This window comes from Eptatretus burgeri, chromosome 10 (genome assembly GCF_056783735.1).
Source record: "Eptatretus burgeri isolate ZD-2024b chromosome 10, Ebu_testis_v1, whole genome shotgun sequence".
Classification (NCBI taxonomy): domain Eukaryota; kingdom Metazoa; phylum Chordata; class Myxini; order Myxiniformes; family Myxinidae; genus Eptatretus; species Eptatretus burgeri.
The window spans coordinates 23,338,878-23,354,890 of record NC_140970.1 but is presented as its reverse complement, the minus strand read 5'-3'; the positions used below and the strand labels follow the sequence as shown (position 1 = coordinate 23,354,890).

Below are 16,013 nucleotides of genomic sequence, written 5' to 3'. Positions count from 1 at the left end.
CCTTTATGTGGGTCGGTTTCTCTGTACGCAACTTCAACATGGGGACTGAAAATTCGTTTCTCATCCTTGACTGAATGAAATTTGCGACAAATTTCAAAAGTAAATCCTTTGCACGTCAAGGTAATGTTCCAAATTTCAGCAACGTCCATTGTGGCCTTCTTGAGTTTTTAACGAAAAACCTCGAAATTCACTTTGGTGTCTGTCAGTCTGTTCATCTGTCTGCTCGAAATGTGTTGGCGCTCATATCTCAAAGGCTAATTAATTGAAACGAGCTGAAACTTGGAATATACATCAGACAATATGTTTAATTCATGGATTTTGAAATAAATTCCACCTAAGTGCCATAGTTTTTGCTTTTTTGATAGTTTCTGCTCATGAGCTATTAGCTTGAGCTCTGTTGTTGTGCAGGACAAGTATGCAGTGGTAGTGTTTTTAGAAGCTGAGACTCCTGCAGCAATCAAGGGAAGCACGAAGCACCACTCCCTTTATATGGAACGGTTTCTCTGTTACAAGTTTAACACAGGGACTGAAAATTCCTACCGGGGGGGGGGGGGAGGGGGATGAGACCCCAAAACCACACACAATTTTAATGAAACTTGACCGTAACCTTCATCACCCATGATATTCTTGGGGAAAATGCCAGGGGCATAGAAAAGGCCCCTTTATATGGTATGCACCATGTTGCAAACAATAGAAAAGAGACATTCCATGGATTGTGGAAAATCCATCCATCCATCTGGACCATACTCTGTGCAGAGCATTGGTGGCGAACTGTGGGAAGCAGTGCAGAAATCTGATCATGAATGTCAGCAGAAGTTGGCCACAACTTGGACAGACCTGGATTACTGGTTGTAATGATTTTTACTTCCAGAAGGTGTGCAGAACAGAAACTCTTAACATTACACTGCCCACGTGTAAGTATGTTAAATTTTCTCAACAATTCCCTGAGGTGAGTATTATAAAATGCTAGCGACTGTTAGGATTGGGGTTACGCATCAAATGAAGGTCACAATTAGGTCGTAAGGGTGGTGCAGGCAATAACGCACGTCACCCTTGAAGTTACAGCCAGGAGAAATCACATTTGAGGCACCAATATATAAGTTATAAACAATCCATATGCTGTTCACATATAATCTGATGGCTAGAAAAATCGGACAGGCAAAAAGACTCATTTAAGCACCATTATTAGTAAAAGATCATTGTGGCAGAGATCGGGGCCTACCTAGAGGCCGAGCAAGTTGAGATGGCTCAGATCCGTTAGTCTGTGGGGGATGCGATAAGCATAGAATGTCTTAAGGACATTTGGTTTCCTCCAAATTTCTTTCTGTTTCGTGTTAAGCAACAGTAGCAACTGTTTGAAAATGTAATCATACAATGGACAGAATTACCCGAATACTGCAGTTTGTGGTTATGATCAATTTTACTTGCAGTACGTGGTGCCCCACAAAATGCCACAATAAGCTATTAATACATCTTAACACGGAGTTCGTACAAGCTGGAAAATCCCCTTGGGGAGAGGGTCAAATTAAGACAGTGCAACCTCCATCATGTGACCCCTAGTCCCCCGAGCAAGTTTGGTTGAAATTGGATAAGTAATGACTGAATGCAATGCTATCAGAGACAGACAGACACCAAATTGCATGGTTCAATATGATAATAAAGGTGGTCATTTTTCTTCACTGCAAGCATAACAATAATGTGACAATCATGCAGCTCAATAACTTATTACAACCCAATAGACTTCTTCTTCTTCTTCTTCTTGCATATGGCAGCTTGGTTGCTGGGTAGCTATCATTTTGTTGGAGCGCAACTATGCCGTTGATGCTGTGCCCCTATACCAGTACACGAGTGCTCATTTTGCCGACCTTGGAAGGATGACAGGCTGAGTCAACCCCACCTGGTGTTAATTCAGTGGCCAACGTGGCTCCAACTCAGGAACCTAAGATCCCAAGCCAACCACCCCAACCACTAAGCCAACACCAGGCTTACCAAATTGAGTGAAACCATGACTGCATAAGTCTCACACGATGACATTACGATGGGTGGTAATCATTTTCCTTTTTCTTTAGGCATACAAAATGATGATTGAGATTGCACCAGTAATTAATGTATCTCGGTCAAACAGACAGACAGATCGACACCAAATTGCAAATTTTCGTACGATGGTGCATTCATTTATGTGTGTGCATGCACCTGGCTGTCCCCTGTAACTCAGGGCAGGGATTTAGAATTTGGACAGCTGTGTACCAACACACAACTCTTTTTGAATGTTACTGTAGGATCCTTCCTGTCAACCAGCAAATGCTGGTAGACAGGAGAGCCAGTTTAACAATTCTCCCAAGTACAGTGTACTTTAATGTTGGAATTGCCCTACCTGCGCAGAATACGTGATTCTATCTGAAATTGGCCATTTCAAAATGGATGTGCATTAAGTCCACAAATTTTCCAGACCATTATTAAATCATAAAAATTATGTGATTAGATTACTAACAGCAGCAAATAAACCTCCTACCAAACACACAGGCAGATCACACAATCTATTGCTAATCGATCACATGGCGGTATGGAGTCATTGCTCATAACAGATTGTCCTCTACTACACAGTACACATCTCAGGTCCACCACTGAGCACAAATTAAAGGCTCCAACTGTAAATCCCACCTCAGTCCTAGATATATACAATGTACCTGAATACCTCGAGGACCTGGTGGTCCAGGATCTCCACGAGCCCCCCGGTCACCATCAAAACCCCATCGACCTTTGTTGCCCTAAAACGAGATGCACATATTTGCACCATTCATATATTTAGTCCAGCATATCCTCGTCCATACAATGGAACCTCCAATGCAAGTAAGTAATCTCAGGTTTACAAATCTAATTCAACTTTAACTGTGTATGTATTTATTGCACATTTGGGCATCCATCACTATTTTGAACCTTTTACCTATTCATTATTTCATGTATTTATCCATCCATCTAAATATGCATGTTCTTTTATTATTTTGATGCAACATGATGAAAATGCTCATCATCTTTGGTCCATGCCATTGTTGTCCGGATAACTGATGATCACGAGATGTGCCACTCGTCGCTTCGCTGATGGATTTAATCAAAAGCCAGCATGTCGTACTTCACAAACATATTCAGAAAGGATTCACACCCCTCGATTTTTATTACATTTTGTTGTTACAGCCAGAGTTTAAAATGGATTAAATTTAAAATGTTTTGTCACCGATGGACACAAAATACGCCATAATGACAAAGTGAAAACACAAGTCTGGAGACGGCGATGGTTCACGAGCAATGCACACGGTTCGCCTTTTTTTATTTTTTGACCTTCAAGGGGACGCCACGGGCAAACTGGCGGGAATCGGGAAAAACGTAAATGATGAAAGTTGTAGTACTCGAAGAGCACTACTTGTATAGCAACTTTCATTCGAAACAGTTGAAAACCCGAGGAGCTCGATGCCCAATTTATTGATTTTTTTTGACATTTTCTAGGTTCGTGACCTTGTGACCTTGACCTTGACCTTGGGATGAAAATGAAAAATCGAGTTCCGTGGGGCTATGCAGGTGCCATTGGGCTAACCAAATACCGAAAACCATGCCAGATTCGACAAACCCCCTCGGAGAAGAAGTAACTTGAAATCGGCTACCCCCTAAAAACACATGTTTATTGGGCGTGGCTCCGCCCATAATGGGCGCAACACGCCCATTCTCAGGAAAACACAACTAGATCATGATATAAACCTCGCACCCTAATTTTATCAAGATCGGATCAAAACCCACGGAGCTATGCTCGGGACAGACAGACAGACAGACACACACCCATAACTAATATAGTGGTCACTCGCTCGTGAACCAATACTTTCTGAAGGCACTGAATTGCATGTCTATCTGTGAGTGTTAATGAGGATGTATAATGAAGTAAAACGTGCAGAAATTGATATTTTATAACACGTAGTTGCTATTGTCGTGACTGTGGTTGTTCTTTGTGTGCTCCTTCCGTGTACTTGTAGATAGTTTTACATTGCTTCGAGAAGTATTACTGGACATTGCAGTAAACCCTTAAATATCGTGGGTTTTGACCAATCGTCAGGCAATCTCGTGTGTTCCGATTTAGTTATCATGAGGTTAAATTTCGATCTATCGAGGTTTTTGAGATGAGTTCATCTCCCACCACGAGCCTTTTGTTTTCTCTCCTGTATGATAATAATGACACAGAAGTGTATGTTCCTGTTCTTTTTTTTCAATCAGTAAAATAATGTTCCAAGGCTTCAGTGGAGTAATGGTCACAGCGTCTGCTCTGAGTCTGGGAAGTCGGTGTGAACCCCGGCCGAGTCATACCAAAGACTTTTATTTAAAAATGGTACATGCAACTTCCTCGTTTGCCTAGCAGAATTTAAAATGGACAGAGCACACTTGCTGATGCCTCGCCCTGTATGGGAAACACCGAGATGACAGTTTATAGCTGGGCGCAATTCAAACCCAGGCGAGACAGCTGAGAAGAGAGTGTGCACACCTCTCGGATATTTGTTTATAAAGCATATAAAAACATACAAACAAACAAATACGTACACAAATTCACTTTTATTGTACAGATAATATTGCTTGGTCCAGAATTCATAATAATTTATTTTTCATAATCCTCCACTTCACGACACGGTCTTCCTCACCTTATCTCCTTTTCTTCTGCCCAGCTTGTCCGTACCCTCCGGCTGCAATGAAAAACGAAATTTAGACATTTTGGAAAACAGGAAAACAGTTATTTAGACATTTTGGAAAATAGTAACGACAAATATTTTAATGTGTTTGAATGCTATTGTGCACGTAAGAGCTTACGAGCACAGCCGGTTGGCCAGGCTTTCCTGGATACCCCACGTCACCTTTCTTTCCTCTGCCACCCGGATTGCCTGGCGATCCCTGAAATACAAGCAGAAAAGAAACATTCCTATTACTGTACTGCAAAATCATTTACCACAAATAGTACACTGTGTCTCTTAAATAGGGACTCATTTTAATTCAGTGGCAGAGGTTGTGTTTTCACCCATGTCTGTCTGTCTTTGAACAGGATATCTCAAAAAGTTATACACGGATTCGGCCGAAATTTGGTGGAGAGGTTGGGTGTGTGACAAGGCCAAAGCTATTAGACTTTGGTGAACATCCGGATACTATAATTATCTCTGCCACTGAAGGTGAAAGAGGTTATGTTTTCACCCCTCTCTGTCTGTTTGTTTGTCTGTCTGTCTGTCTCTGTGCAGGATAGCTCAAAAAAGTTGTGGATGGATCCAGATGAAATTTTGTGGCAGGTTGGGTGTGTGACAAGGATGACCTGATTACATTTTGGTGAAGATCCAGATCCAGATCCACATCCGAATCCGAGAATTTTTATAGTGATTCTTCACCATTGAGAGATCGGGCTAAAGCATGATATGAGCTCGATATGAGCATGATATTTCAAAAAAGTTGTGGACAAATTCAGGTACAACTTGGTGGACAGGTTGGGTATGGGACCCTGACAAATTGATTCGATTTTTGGTGAAGATCTGGATCTGGATAGGAGAATTATTTAATTTTTAAAGTGATTCTTCACCATTTTAAAGCTTTTTTCCCTGAGCAGGGGTCAGCTTTTTGCAGGCTCAAATCATGGTACCCTTTCTTTTTTTCTTTTTTTTTTACGGCCGGATGCCCTTCCTGATACCAACCCTTTAGTCCCCTTCGACCCTGCAGGGATAATTACCAGTATACTGGTGCTCATTTCGCCAACCTTTTGAAGGATGACAGGCTGAGTCAACCCCCCTGGTGCTAACTCAGTGGCCAGCGGGGCTCAAACTCAGGACCCCAAGGATCCAAAGCCACCGCCTTAACCACTAAGCCACACCAGGCTCACTGATTCTTCGCCATTGATATGGGCAAAAACGAAATGTAGCATGATATTTCAAAAACACATTTGGCCCGCTATGTTCTCGTGGATCAGGCATTATGTGGTGGGGGTATGCGCTCTACCAAGAGCCCTTCTACTTTTTAAAGTGATTCTTCACCATTGAGTGATGGGGCTAAAATCTATATATGGCACGATATCTCAAAACATTATGGGCAGATTCGGACAAAACTTGGTGAACAGGTTGGGAGTGAGACAAGGATGAATCGATTCCATTTTGGTGAAGATCTGAATCCGGATACGAATTTTTTTTTAATTTTCGAAGTGATTCTTCATCATTGAGAGATGGGGCCAACAACGATATATTGCCCTTTATTTTAGAAAGTTGCGAACTAGTTATGACAAAACTAGGTGGTTGAGTTGGTGAGGTGACGAGAACAAACCGATTCAATGAAGGTTCACGTCTGGATCCAGATCTTGCCCATCAGTGGGATACAAAAAGTGAACTTTTCAGCCTGCTGGAGATACTGTATGCGCTTTACAGAGTGCTGTTCCAATTATTTATTGAATACAAGTGTACACAAGTTCTAGTTGAAACTTATGTGAAACAGTTGGAGCAATGTTTGAAGTTTCATTAAGAGCTAAACATGTCCACCTTTGCTTGTTCAATTAATGTCCGTTTTATTTTTTTTTCAGAATGCACCGTGGCAGGGTACCTGAGTTTGAAGGAAAAGCGTAAAATGGTGGTGCAGATGGAAGTTGATAATAATGTTGTAGTTGTTCAGAGAGAATACCATTTCGATTCTGGAAAGTTGTGCATTCTTATTGTATTCAATACATAAAACATAGGAGCAATACCCATGGGCACTCACCTGGATAAGATAAAAAGGGAACCACTGGTAGGCATGGATGGCCCAGAAAATATGTAACGGAGAAGAAAGTAAATACTTTTGGATTTATTTTTAATGCCATGAACAGACTTTGGTACATCACAGGTGATGAAGGTTGTGGTCAAGTTTCATCCAAATAGTGTGTGTAGTTTCAGAGAAGAAAGCAAATACCTATTTTGAGGGCATCAAACCTGGACCTACTTTGACCGCCTCCCCCACCCCAGACCCAATTAGAACATGATTGATTTTTTAATGTCGTGAACAAACTTTAATGAATCAGGGGTGATGAAGGTTGTTGTCAAGTTTCATTAAAATTGTGTGTAGTTTCGGAGAACGGAATGTTTACATAGTGACTGACTGACTGATTGACGGACACCGCACAATGCTAATATCTCGCCTGAACTATGTTCCAGGTGAGCTAAAAATGGGTACCTATTTAAGAGACACCCTGTTGAACTATGAGTGATAATAACATGCCAGGAATTCATCATTCTGACATTTTACATTTTAAGCATCCCCATGAACTTCAACTGTGTGCGTGACTGATTTAGAAATTCGATCTGAGGGCACAAACGTCTTTAGAAGATCTGTATATGTCAATCATTCACATATATATATATATATATATATATATATATATATATATATATATATATATATATATATATATATATATATATTGTTGTGGTTGAGGAAGACCAGGAAGACCAGGAAAGCCAGATTGGTAAATAAGAAAAATGAAAATGCACTTTTTTGTTTCAAAGGCATGGTGTCCGCTCGTATAAAACTAGAACATGCATATCATGTAAACATGGGTAGTCTTCTGGTATTTGAAGACTTATGGTGCAGTGGTGGTGTCTTGTGTAAATGTGTTGGGAATGAAGTTCACATTTTTTGTGAGTTGTAACAATATCATTGACTCTTGAACTTTCATTGTTTTTCTGACTCTGCTGGAGCACCTGTACTTTAAGAATGGCACTTTGATTCTCATGTGTTGATGCTTTTATGAACCTCAGGCAAATGGTGCCTCAAGATTTATTTCTTTGTTTAAATTTGCCTTGTAAAATGTTTTATACTTTTATAATAAAAGGACATAAAAGTCTGTCTGTGTCTCTGTCTCTGTCTCTGTCTCTGTCTCTCCCTTTCTCTTTACCAGAGGGCAGGCTCAGTACTGATTAAGCAGTTTCATGGCAAAGAATACACTGGGTGGTTTGGTTTCATCTAAATAAATTCCACTTTTCCTCAACCAATAAATTAGAGTGAGCATTGCACTGCACACTGGAATGACATTGTTTTTGAAAATGACATGTCTTTAAGTGCTTTTCATTGGGGAGTATTGAAAAATTGCAGACCATTTATTGTTGTTGGTGTTGTTATTACAATCAATAAAATGTGCCATACTCTTAACAGAACATCAGTTCTGCTGAAGTAGTCTCATGGCAAAGATTACACTCAGTGGTTTGCTTTTGCCATCCGAGCAGTAAGCGACCAAGGCAAAAATGCTCGTTAGAACTAGAGTATATGAGAGTAGTACTCATATACTAGAGTAGTCTGCAGAGAATTACTGCAGGAAAGGAATGCTATTTTTTGCCTGGGGTAGTTGGGGCAGTAATTTGAATTTTTGACAGGTTGTAGACGTTAGCTTGTCCATGCTTTATCAAAGAAAAGTGGATTTTTAACATTCACCAATCTTTCACATTCGCCAACTCATGCTACATAGCAAACACATCTCCAGCTTAACATACATCAAAGGGAGAATGCATTTTGCGATGCAAACCCCTGCCTATGAAGCACCACTCCAGCAGGTCAACAGTCGGACCGAGACTACACAGCAAAGGTAAGTGCGTGGCCTATGCTGCACAAGAAATGCACCAATTCATGATTGGCATTCAATATTCATGATCTCACAAGGCAATGAATAATTTTAGGCACTCACTTCTCTACCCCTCTTGCCAGAAGTCCCCCGGTCACCCCTTCTTCCTGGCTCGCCATTGTATCCTGACGTTCCCTGCCAGAGGAAAGAAGCTTCAGAAAGGAATATCTCTGAACTTTGACTGTACAGAGTTGCTCTTTGATGAAGATGGTATGAGAGGTAGGAATTGAATTTTTCTGACAATGATTATATCATAAGCTTGTTATTATGTAATTACAATATTGCCAAGGTAAACTTGTTTCATGAGGATACTCTCTTTCTTTTGATAGCAATATATCTGCAATTCTACAACCATGTTTAGTATGAAAACATTATGTGCATGTTAAAATTTACAGGATGGCAAAATATACTATTTTAAGAAAGTGTTTGTTTTTATGTTGGAAAGACTGTTATTATGCTTGTGTGGTGGATGACAGGAACCTACCGGAGCTCCCACGCTTCCCTGCAGCCCATCCTCTCCAGCATTACCCTATAAGTGGGACATATGTCAGACTCGAAGCCAAGATGAATAACAGTATCGACCTTTTGCACCTATATATTTTTTACTTGACTGAGTGACCTGGATACAACCCATTATTGAGGGAATCCAGAAACAACTCGAGCCTGAACTCAAAAACTGGCACTTTTATTGATAGAAATTATTGTTATGAACTGAAATATTGGTCTATATATGCTAACTAAACTGTTGCCCAACATTACTCATCCTGACATTGCCAATTATTTGGTGTTTATACCCAGTCCTTAAACACCTAATGTCCTCCAGAGCTACAAAGGATTAGATGCCGACAACAAATTTATACCTGGCTTGCTTGGATTGGTGTCTGTCGTTGTAATCAAGACCAAGCATGTTGTGGCAGTTGAGGTAATTATGTGTAATCATGCATTCAAATTGCTCAATGTAAAGAAACCAGGCCAATATCATACGGCCAAATTTTGAGATTATAGTGCAACATACAGTAATGATTTTTTAAAAATCATAATTAACTGCAGTTCCAATGACGATGTTGTGTTTCAGTCTTTCATTTTTTGTAATTAAATAATAATTAATTGTGTATGTAGACTAGTCTTATGATCTTTTCTAATTCATTAATTTTCAAATTCACTTTGCTTGACAAGATTTAGATATACATTTGCAAACAAATCAAATGTGAAAAATATGTCAAATTCTATTTTGTAAAATATTACTGTTAAAATCACAATTTATTCACATGGTCAATTATCAAAACTCACAATTGATTGACAAAGATTCATTAGTGAGCAGCAGACATGAATAATTTTCTCAATCATATGAACATCATAGTCTCTGCAAACCAGCATGCCAACGGGCAAAGTTCCATTTAAGATGGTGTATTTTTGGGGAACTAGTCCAATAACACACTCAACACGGATTCAAACATCAGTTAGCTTCAAGTTTTCTTCTATTTTCCACATCCAATGGTGAAAGATGGTTGTGGCCCTTGTTGAATGCAGGTTTTTTTTTTAACCTCACCCGATATGCTTCATACCCCAGAAGCAATATGAAATCCCTGATCAGCAAGCACTAAAGCTACAGGAAGAATATTTGTTTAAAAAGCCACTATTTCCAGTTATGTGTTTGTCACAAGCTCGTCAACCCCAACATTAATAAATACACAATATCACATCTTGTGCTGTCATTCCAAGCAATAATTTTACTGTATTATGGTATATATATACAATGACCGAGTTTCAACTTCAGATTTCAGGTTTGCTGATGACTCGATGAATATTTCAAAACAATTGATGATCGCGTTTCAAAGTGTTTCCTAAGCTGCAGTGGCATAATTTTACTCAAAATTACTCGATCTGGTTATACAACACAATATTTCCTGCATATATACATAACAGATCAAGCCAGGTATGGGAGCATGTGCCACAGCAGTGTATCGCTGCGTCCACTTTCGGACTGTACTCTAGGTGCCTTCGTCTGGCCCATCCCCATCTCCTTGAGATGCTGATCAACTTTCTACAACCACAAGGCACATGGTCGGTCCGTTGGCCTCCTCCACTCATGAGACTCCGTCGCCGAGAAAATCTGGTGAGCAGGATCAGCATCAGAAAAATAAGCCACATGTCCACACAGCTGCAGCTGATGGTCACGGACAATCCAAGTAACAAATCTCATCTGAGTCTCTCTCAGCAAATGCTCTGAACACAAAGTCTGACCAGTGATAGCCAAGGATTCTCCGAAGAGACCTGGGTACTGAAAGAGTTAAGTTTCGGACTCTGACCAAGGATGTGAGACTTTGTGTATCCATAGAACAGTTTCATAGAAGATCATAGATCTTGATCCATAGAACAAGACTGCAAAAGACCAAAGACTGAAAGACTTGAACTTTTGTCGTCGTGCAGAGGTACTGACAGCGCCACACCCCATGATCCAGTGAATCCATGACTCCCCAGGCCCAACCCAGACGTCTAATGACTTCTGGTTCTCAACATGCAGAGATATGAATATCACTGCCAAGGTAAGTGAATCTCTCCATGACATCAACATCCTCACCACAAACAGGTACAGACAAGTTAGCAGCATCCAAGGTGTCATTGAAAGCCGTTAGTTTTGTCATTAGTTTTGACCCAGAAAACCTGTAATCCCAGCAGCTCCGACTCCTCATTCAGCACCTCGAGAGCCCCCATAAGGATATCCAGCGTCTTCACAAATATGACTGCATCATCAGCGAAATAAAGGGCCGAGATCCTGGCATTCCCAAATGATGCACCACAGCTTGATCTCTCTGACATCCTCCCCAGAATCCAGTCCATACTAGTAATGAAAAGTGTGGGGGACAGTACACACCCCTGACTAACTCCAGTAGCAAATGGAAATAAGTCTGAGATAGTATCACCACACCTCACAGCACTCTCAGTACCAGAGTACAATTCAGAAATTAGATTGATCAGTTTTGTTGGCACCCCACAAAGACCGAGAAACCTCCAGAGGGCATCCCAATTCACTGAATCAAATGCTTTGTCAATATTAACATCAGGCACGAGCAGCCCATGCTGAAACTCTCATCTGCATTCAGTGATCAGAGAGCAAGGATATGGTAAATCATTTACCTCTTTGCTGTAAAGCCCAACTGCTCTGGGCACTGGTGTTCAAGCAGATGGTGGTGAACCCTATCAATAATTATCTGAGCACATACCTTGCCCGGCACTGAGCCTGGTGTTGGCGCAGTGGTTAGGGCAACGGCTTGGGATCCAAACGGTCCTGAGTTCAAGCCCCGTTGAGCCACTGAATTAATACACCAGGGGGTGGACTCAGCCTGTCATCCTTCCAAGGTCGGCGAAATGAGTACCAGTGTACTGGGCCGGTGTATACCCCGGTTAAAATAGGTGTACCATATCCCTGTGTCGTAAGAGGCGACCAGGGTTGCGTCAGGAAGGCATCCGGCGTAAAACATGTGCCAAATCACTATGCGGATCATACGGATGATCCGCTGTGGCGACCCCTAAAGGGAGCAGCCGAAAGAAGAAGAAGAAGAAGAAGATACCTTGCCCGGCACTGAGAGCAGCGTCAGCCCTCAGTAGTTGTTGCAGTCCTGGCAATCACCCTTCCCTTTCCATAGAGAGACAACAAGGCCCCTCGTCCAGTCAGTTTGGATGATGCCTGTGCTCCAAACACAGCACTTAACTCCATGCAATAACATGAGTACAGCATTTCACCAGCCTTGAAAAGTCCAGCATGGATACCACAAATCCCAGGAGCATTACCCTCTTTCGACTGGTTCACCGCAGCCTATGTTTCCACAAATGAAGGTGGTTCACAGATGATGGGAGGGTCAGCAATAGGGATCGTTACACCCCTGACATCCAACACAACAGCTGATGGGTCAGCCTGTTACAGCAGCTCAAAGTAGCTGGCCCTGCAGGCCTTCACTTCAGACTCCTCTATCAAGAGCTCACCACCCTCCGCTCTAAATGCAGCAAACCAAGGTACAGGCTTGGAGGAACACAATGCACAAATTCCTCTGTCAACACGATGAGAATCACTTGACCAATGGTGATGCTATACCTTTTCACAGATTCCTCACACATAGGCCTCATTGTCCACCCTCCCTCAGCGCACATACAGTTTTATGCCTCAGCTCCCTGAATAGTTCAGCTCTGCTGTTAAGTCTGGCCCTGTGACTCTGGTCAATGGTATCCAGTATCCCTTGGGAGAAAAATTTCTTCTTCGCCTGATGGTGGGTTCCAAGACATCCACTGGCAACACCAAGGCTGATAGTTTTGCACCCCACAACTCTTCAGGATTCCCTAAAACACCCACACCCACCAAATCCACACATAGCCTGTTCACAACTCCTCAGCTGCCCTCTCAACCTTGAGCTTGCCAACATCCAGCCGAGGCTGGGATGGTACATTCTCCTGGATTTGAGCTGCATCTTCAGAGTTGTTACAACAAGCTTGTGGTCAGTATTGAGGAACTGAGCACTCTGGTAGATCCTGCAGTTCCGGAGCATCTTTCAGCAACCATCAATGAGCACATGGTCAATCTCCTTTGCCACAACACCAGCGTTGGAATACCAAGTCCAGCGATGAGCCTGTGGGCACTGAAACCATGAACCACCCACCCTAAGTCAATGACTTCTTGCAAAGTCAAGGAACTTAGTGCTATTCTAGTTCACAGTTCCAGAACCAGGAGACCAACACATGTCTCATAATCACCCAAGACTAGAAGAGAATCTCGTCTGGGGCACTGATCAACCACAGACTCGAGCGCGGCATAAAAATGCCTCCTCCACAGTGAGGTCATTCCCCTCAGTTGGAGCATGTACAGAGACCAGGGAATTTGACACCCAAAGAGTGATGAATCCTCATTCTCATAATATGTTTGTTGACCGGTGTTATCTCAATTATCATGGGATTCAGCTTATTAGACCAGCTCCAGCAACTAGTCTTGCAGAATTCCACCTAACCTTGCACTTGTGTTCCTATAAAGTTTTTTTGCAGTTTTTATATATTTGAAGGGTGCTGAACAAGAGTCCAAGTGATAACATCCTGTCAGGTTTGGGCAATTTGCATAATATGCAAATGAAGTCTCCCATTACCGAAATTCAGTTTTTTGGCTATATCTATGGCTATATATGGAATAAGATGGAAATAATGGTGTCTAAACCTCAGTTTTCATTGTCAAGGAATATAATAATACCAGTTACAAGTGTCTGAGATGGTGGCCATCTTGGATTCCATTTATGGGACTATGGCTATATGGGATATGACAGTTTGTATCAACATAAAATCTATGAAGATAGGAGTGGATTCTATTTCTAACCAACATTTTGGATAATAGCTGGTACCATTATAAGGACTAGAAGCATGAAGTACGTAATAGAGGTCAATCATCGTCGGCGTCATCAGCAGTCTCCTCGTCGGTCTCGTCATTGTCAATGTCATGTTCTACCTGTGCAGAGACGCTGAACTTACATGAGAGGAAATGCACAAGCACCTTGAATGTGAGACATGCAAGTGCTACTGCAAGTAAATGAAACTTGTCCAATGAAGTTTTGCTGGATAAATATGATTCTAAGTTTGTAAAAGGTGTCATAAGCAATGAATGTGATGAAAAATCCAGTAATACAGTAAAAAAAAGTTTACTTTTGATCTAACACAACCAACCATAAACAGCATATCTTTTGAAGGATAAGTCTTCAAATGCTTAATCGCCATTTTCAATAACTTCTGGTAACCTGTTGTAATGTCTTTCATTTTTTCCTGTCAGATATTTTGGTACCCCCAATTACTTGACATATATTCACCACTATTTATGGATTTAGTCTTGAAGATATCAGATATCACATTACAGTATAAAGAGCCACTGGTGGTGTGCAAGTCCATTCAAGCAAGAAAATCAATCCCTCTAAGAAGGCGGACATCAAATTTGGTGACATGTACAAAGGGTCGATAAATCAAGTCATGGAATTATCATGTTCAAAAAACTCATTCTTTCTCTCAAATCACAGCTTTTGGTGAAGTGAACTGAGATTATGTTGTAAAATGTAAAGTATGCTTTTATGAAATACCTCTGTCCCCCTTCTGCCTGAGTTTCCAACCGTTCCCTGTGGAATCATGAGAAGAAGATAAGACAATAAAAAGAGCAACAAAAGCAAAATTTCACTGACACAGTTTTAAATTTTCTTGTGAGTCAGCAAAGCTTTACTCTGAGTCCTGACCTGAGTTAGAGTTTTTTAAACCATCATGCTTTTGAAATTTTTGGAGTCACTGAAGAATTAATTTGTTAAATCTGCATACTAAGTCTCATCTTTAAGTCATCCCCTGCCTTCCTACCCCCCCCCCCCACAAGGTTTTCAAAAGTGTACAATTTACCACAACACCTTGGTGATAGCCTGTTAAAATTTTTAATGGTTCTCATAAAGATCAGCCACCTTTCCTCCATAGGTGCCCATTTCGCCTGGTTTTCCATTTTCTCCAGGTGGCCCTCGATCTCCTCGCATCCCTGCATCCCCCTATGATGAGGCAGAAACAGTGTTGGAATGACACAATCTTTACACGAGTCTGCCATGATTTCTCATGAGATGTAATGGAAATCTGATAAAAATCTGATCAGATAATATGAGAATCTTTTGTAAAGGAGTCACGATAATCCCACCTTTCGGATCCAAACTTCTATATTTCTGACAGATAACGATAAAAGGTAAGTTTATTTTAACGAAACCAGACACATTCTGTCAAAAATATGAAGTCTTACCATTTGTCCTGTGGACCCTTTTGCACCTGTTGCCCCCTGAGGAAGAGAAACAAACTATTGAAATAAATAATTACAATTCTCTTCAAATTATGCATGTAGATCAACTTATGTGTCATCAGTGGGATGATTGAATAACTCTTATCTTATTCCAAGGATCCTTTTCTTTAAAAAAGAGAAAGTCCACATGGTATTTTTGTGGAGAAGTAAACTTTGTGTGCTGGTGCAGATTCCAAAGGTTGAACGTGACTGACCTGTCAGTGTAAAACCTTTCCTTGTTTGTAGTTATTCTTTTCCTTCTCCAAAATAAGCTCATGGAGTGGGTCCCGGGTTAGGCCATCCATCTGTCCATATGTCCATCAACATTTGGCTAAAACATCCTCTCCTCACAAACTACCCGACTTACATGGACCAAATTTGGTACGATGCATTGGGACAGCAAGGTCTCATGGGGTTGTGCTCCCCATCAGGATGCGCCACCTTTAAAGAGGGTGAAGGGGTTCTTGTGTTGTTTACTTTTTCTGGTGTGTTTAGTATTTTAGGTTATTGTTGTGGTTTAGTATTTATTGTGTTGTTACTTACGAA

The 16,013-nt window shown here is 41.2% G+C and overlaps 1 protein-coding gene across 2 annotated transcripts in view; it reads right to left on the bottom strand.

The window, feature by feature from the left end:
* LOC147018083 (uncharacterized) overlaps positions 1–16,013 on the bottom strand; it is a 357,617-nt gene that overhangs the window by 154,309 nt on the left and 187,295 nt on the right. For both annotated transcript variants that reach the window (XR_015062269.1, XM_085897420.1), the window contains exons 44-51: positions 15,432–15,467; positions 15,109–15,189; positions 14,746–14,781; positions 9,129–9,173; positions 8,708–8,779; positions 4,843–4,923; positions 4,677–4,718; positions 2,688–2,768 (exon numbers count right to left, since the gene is read on the bottom strand). Coding sequence is in view for 1 of the 2 variants with exons in the window: in XM_085897420.1 (XP_085753546.1) it covers positions 2,688–2,768; positions 4,677–4,718; positions 4,843–4,923; positions 8,708–8,779; positions 9,129–9,173; positions 14,746–14,781; positions 15,109–15,189; positions 15,432–15,467 (474 nt within the window). In the remaining variant the exon portion in view is untranslated. The remainder of the gene's footprint in view (positions 1–2,687; positions 2,769–4,676; positions 4,719–4,842; positions 4,924–8,707; positions 8,780–9,128; positions 9,174–14,745; positions 14,782–15,108; positions 15,190–15,431; positions 15,468–16,013) is intronic.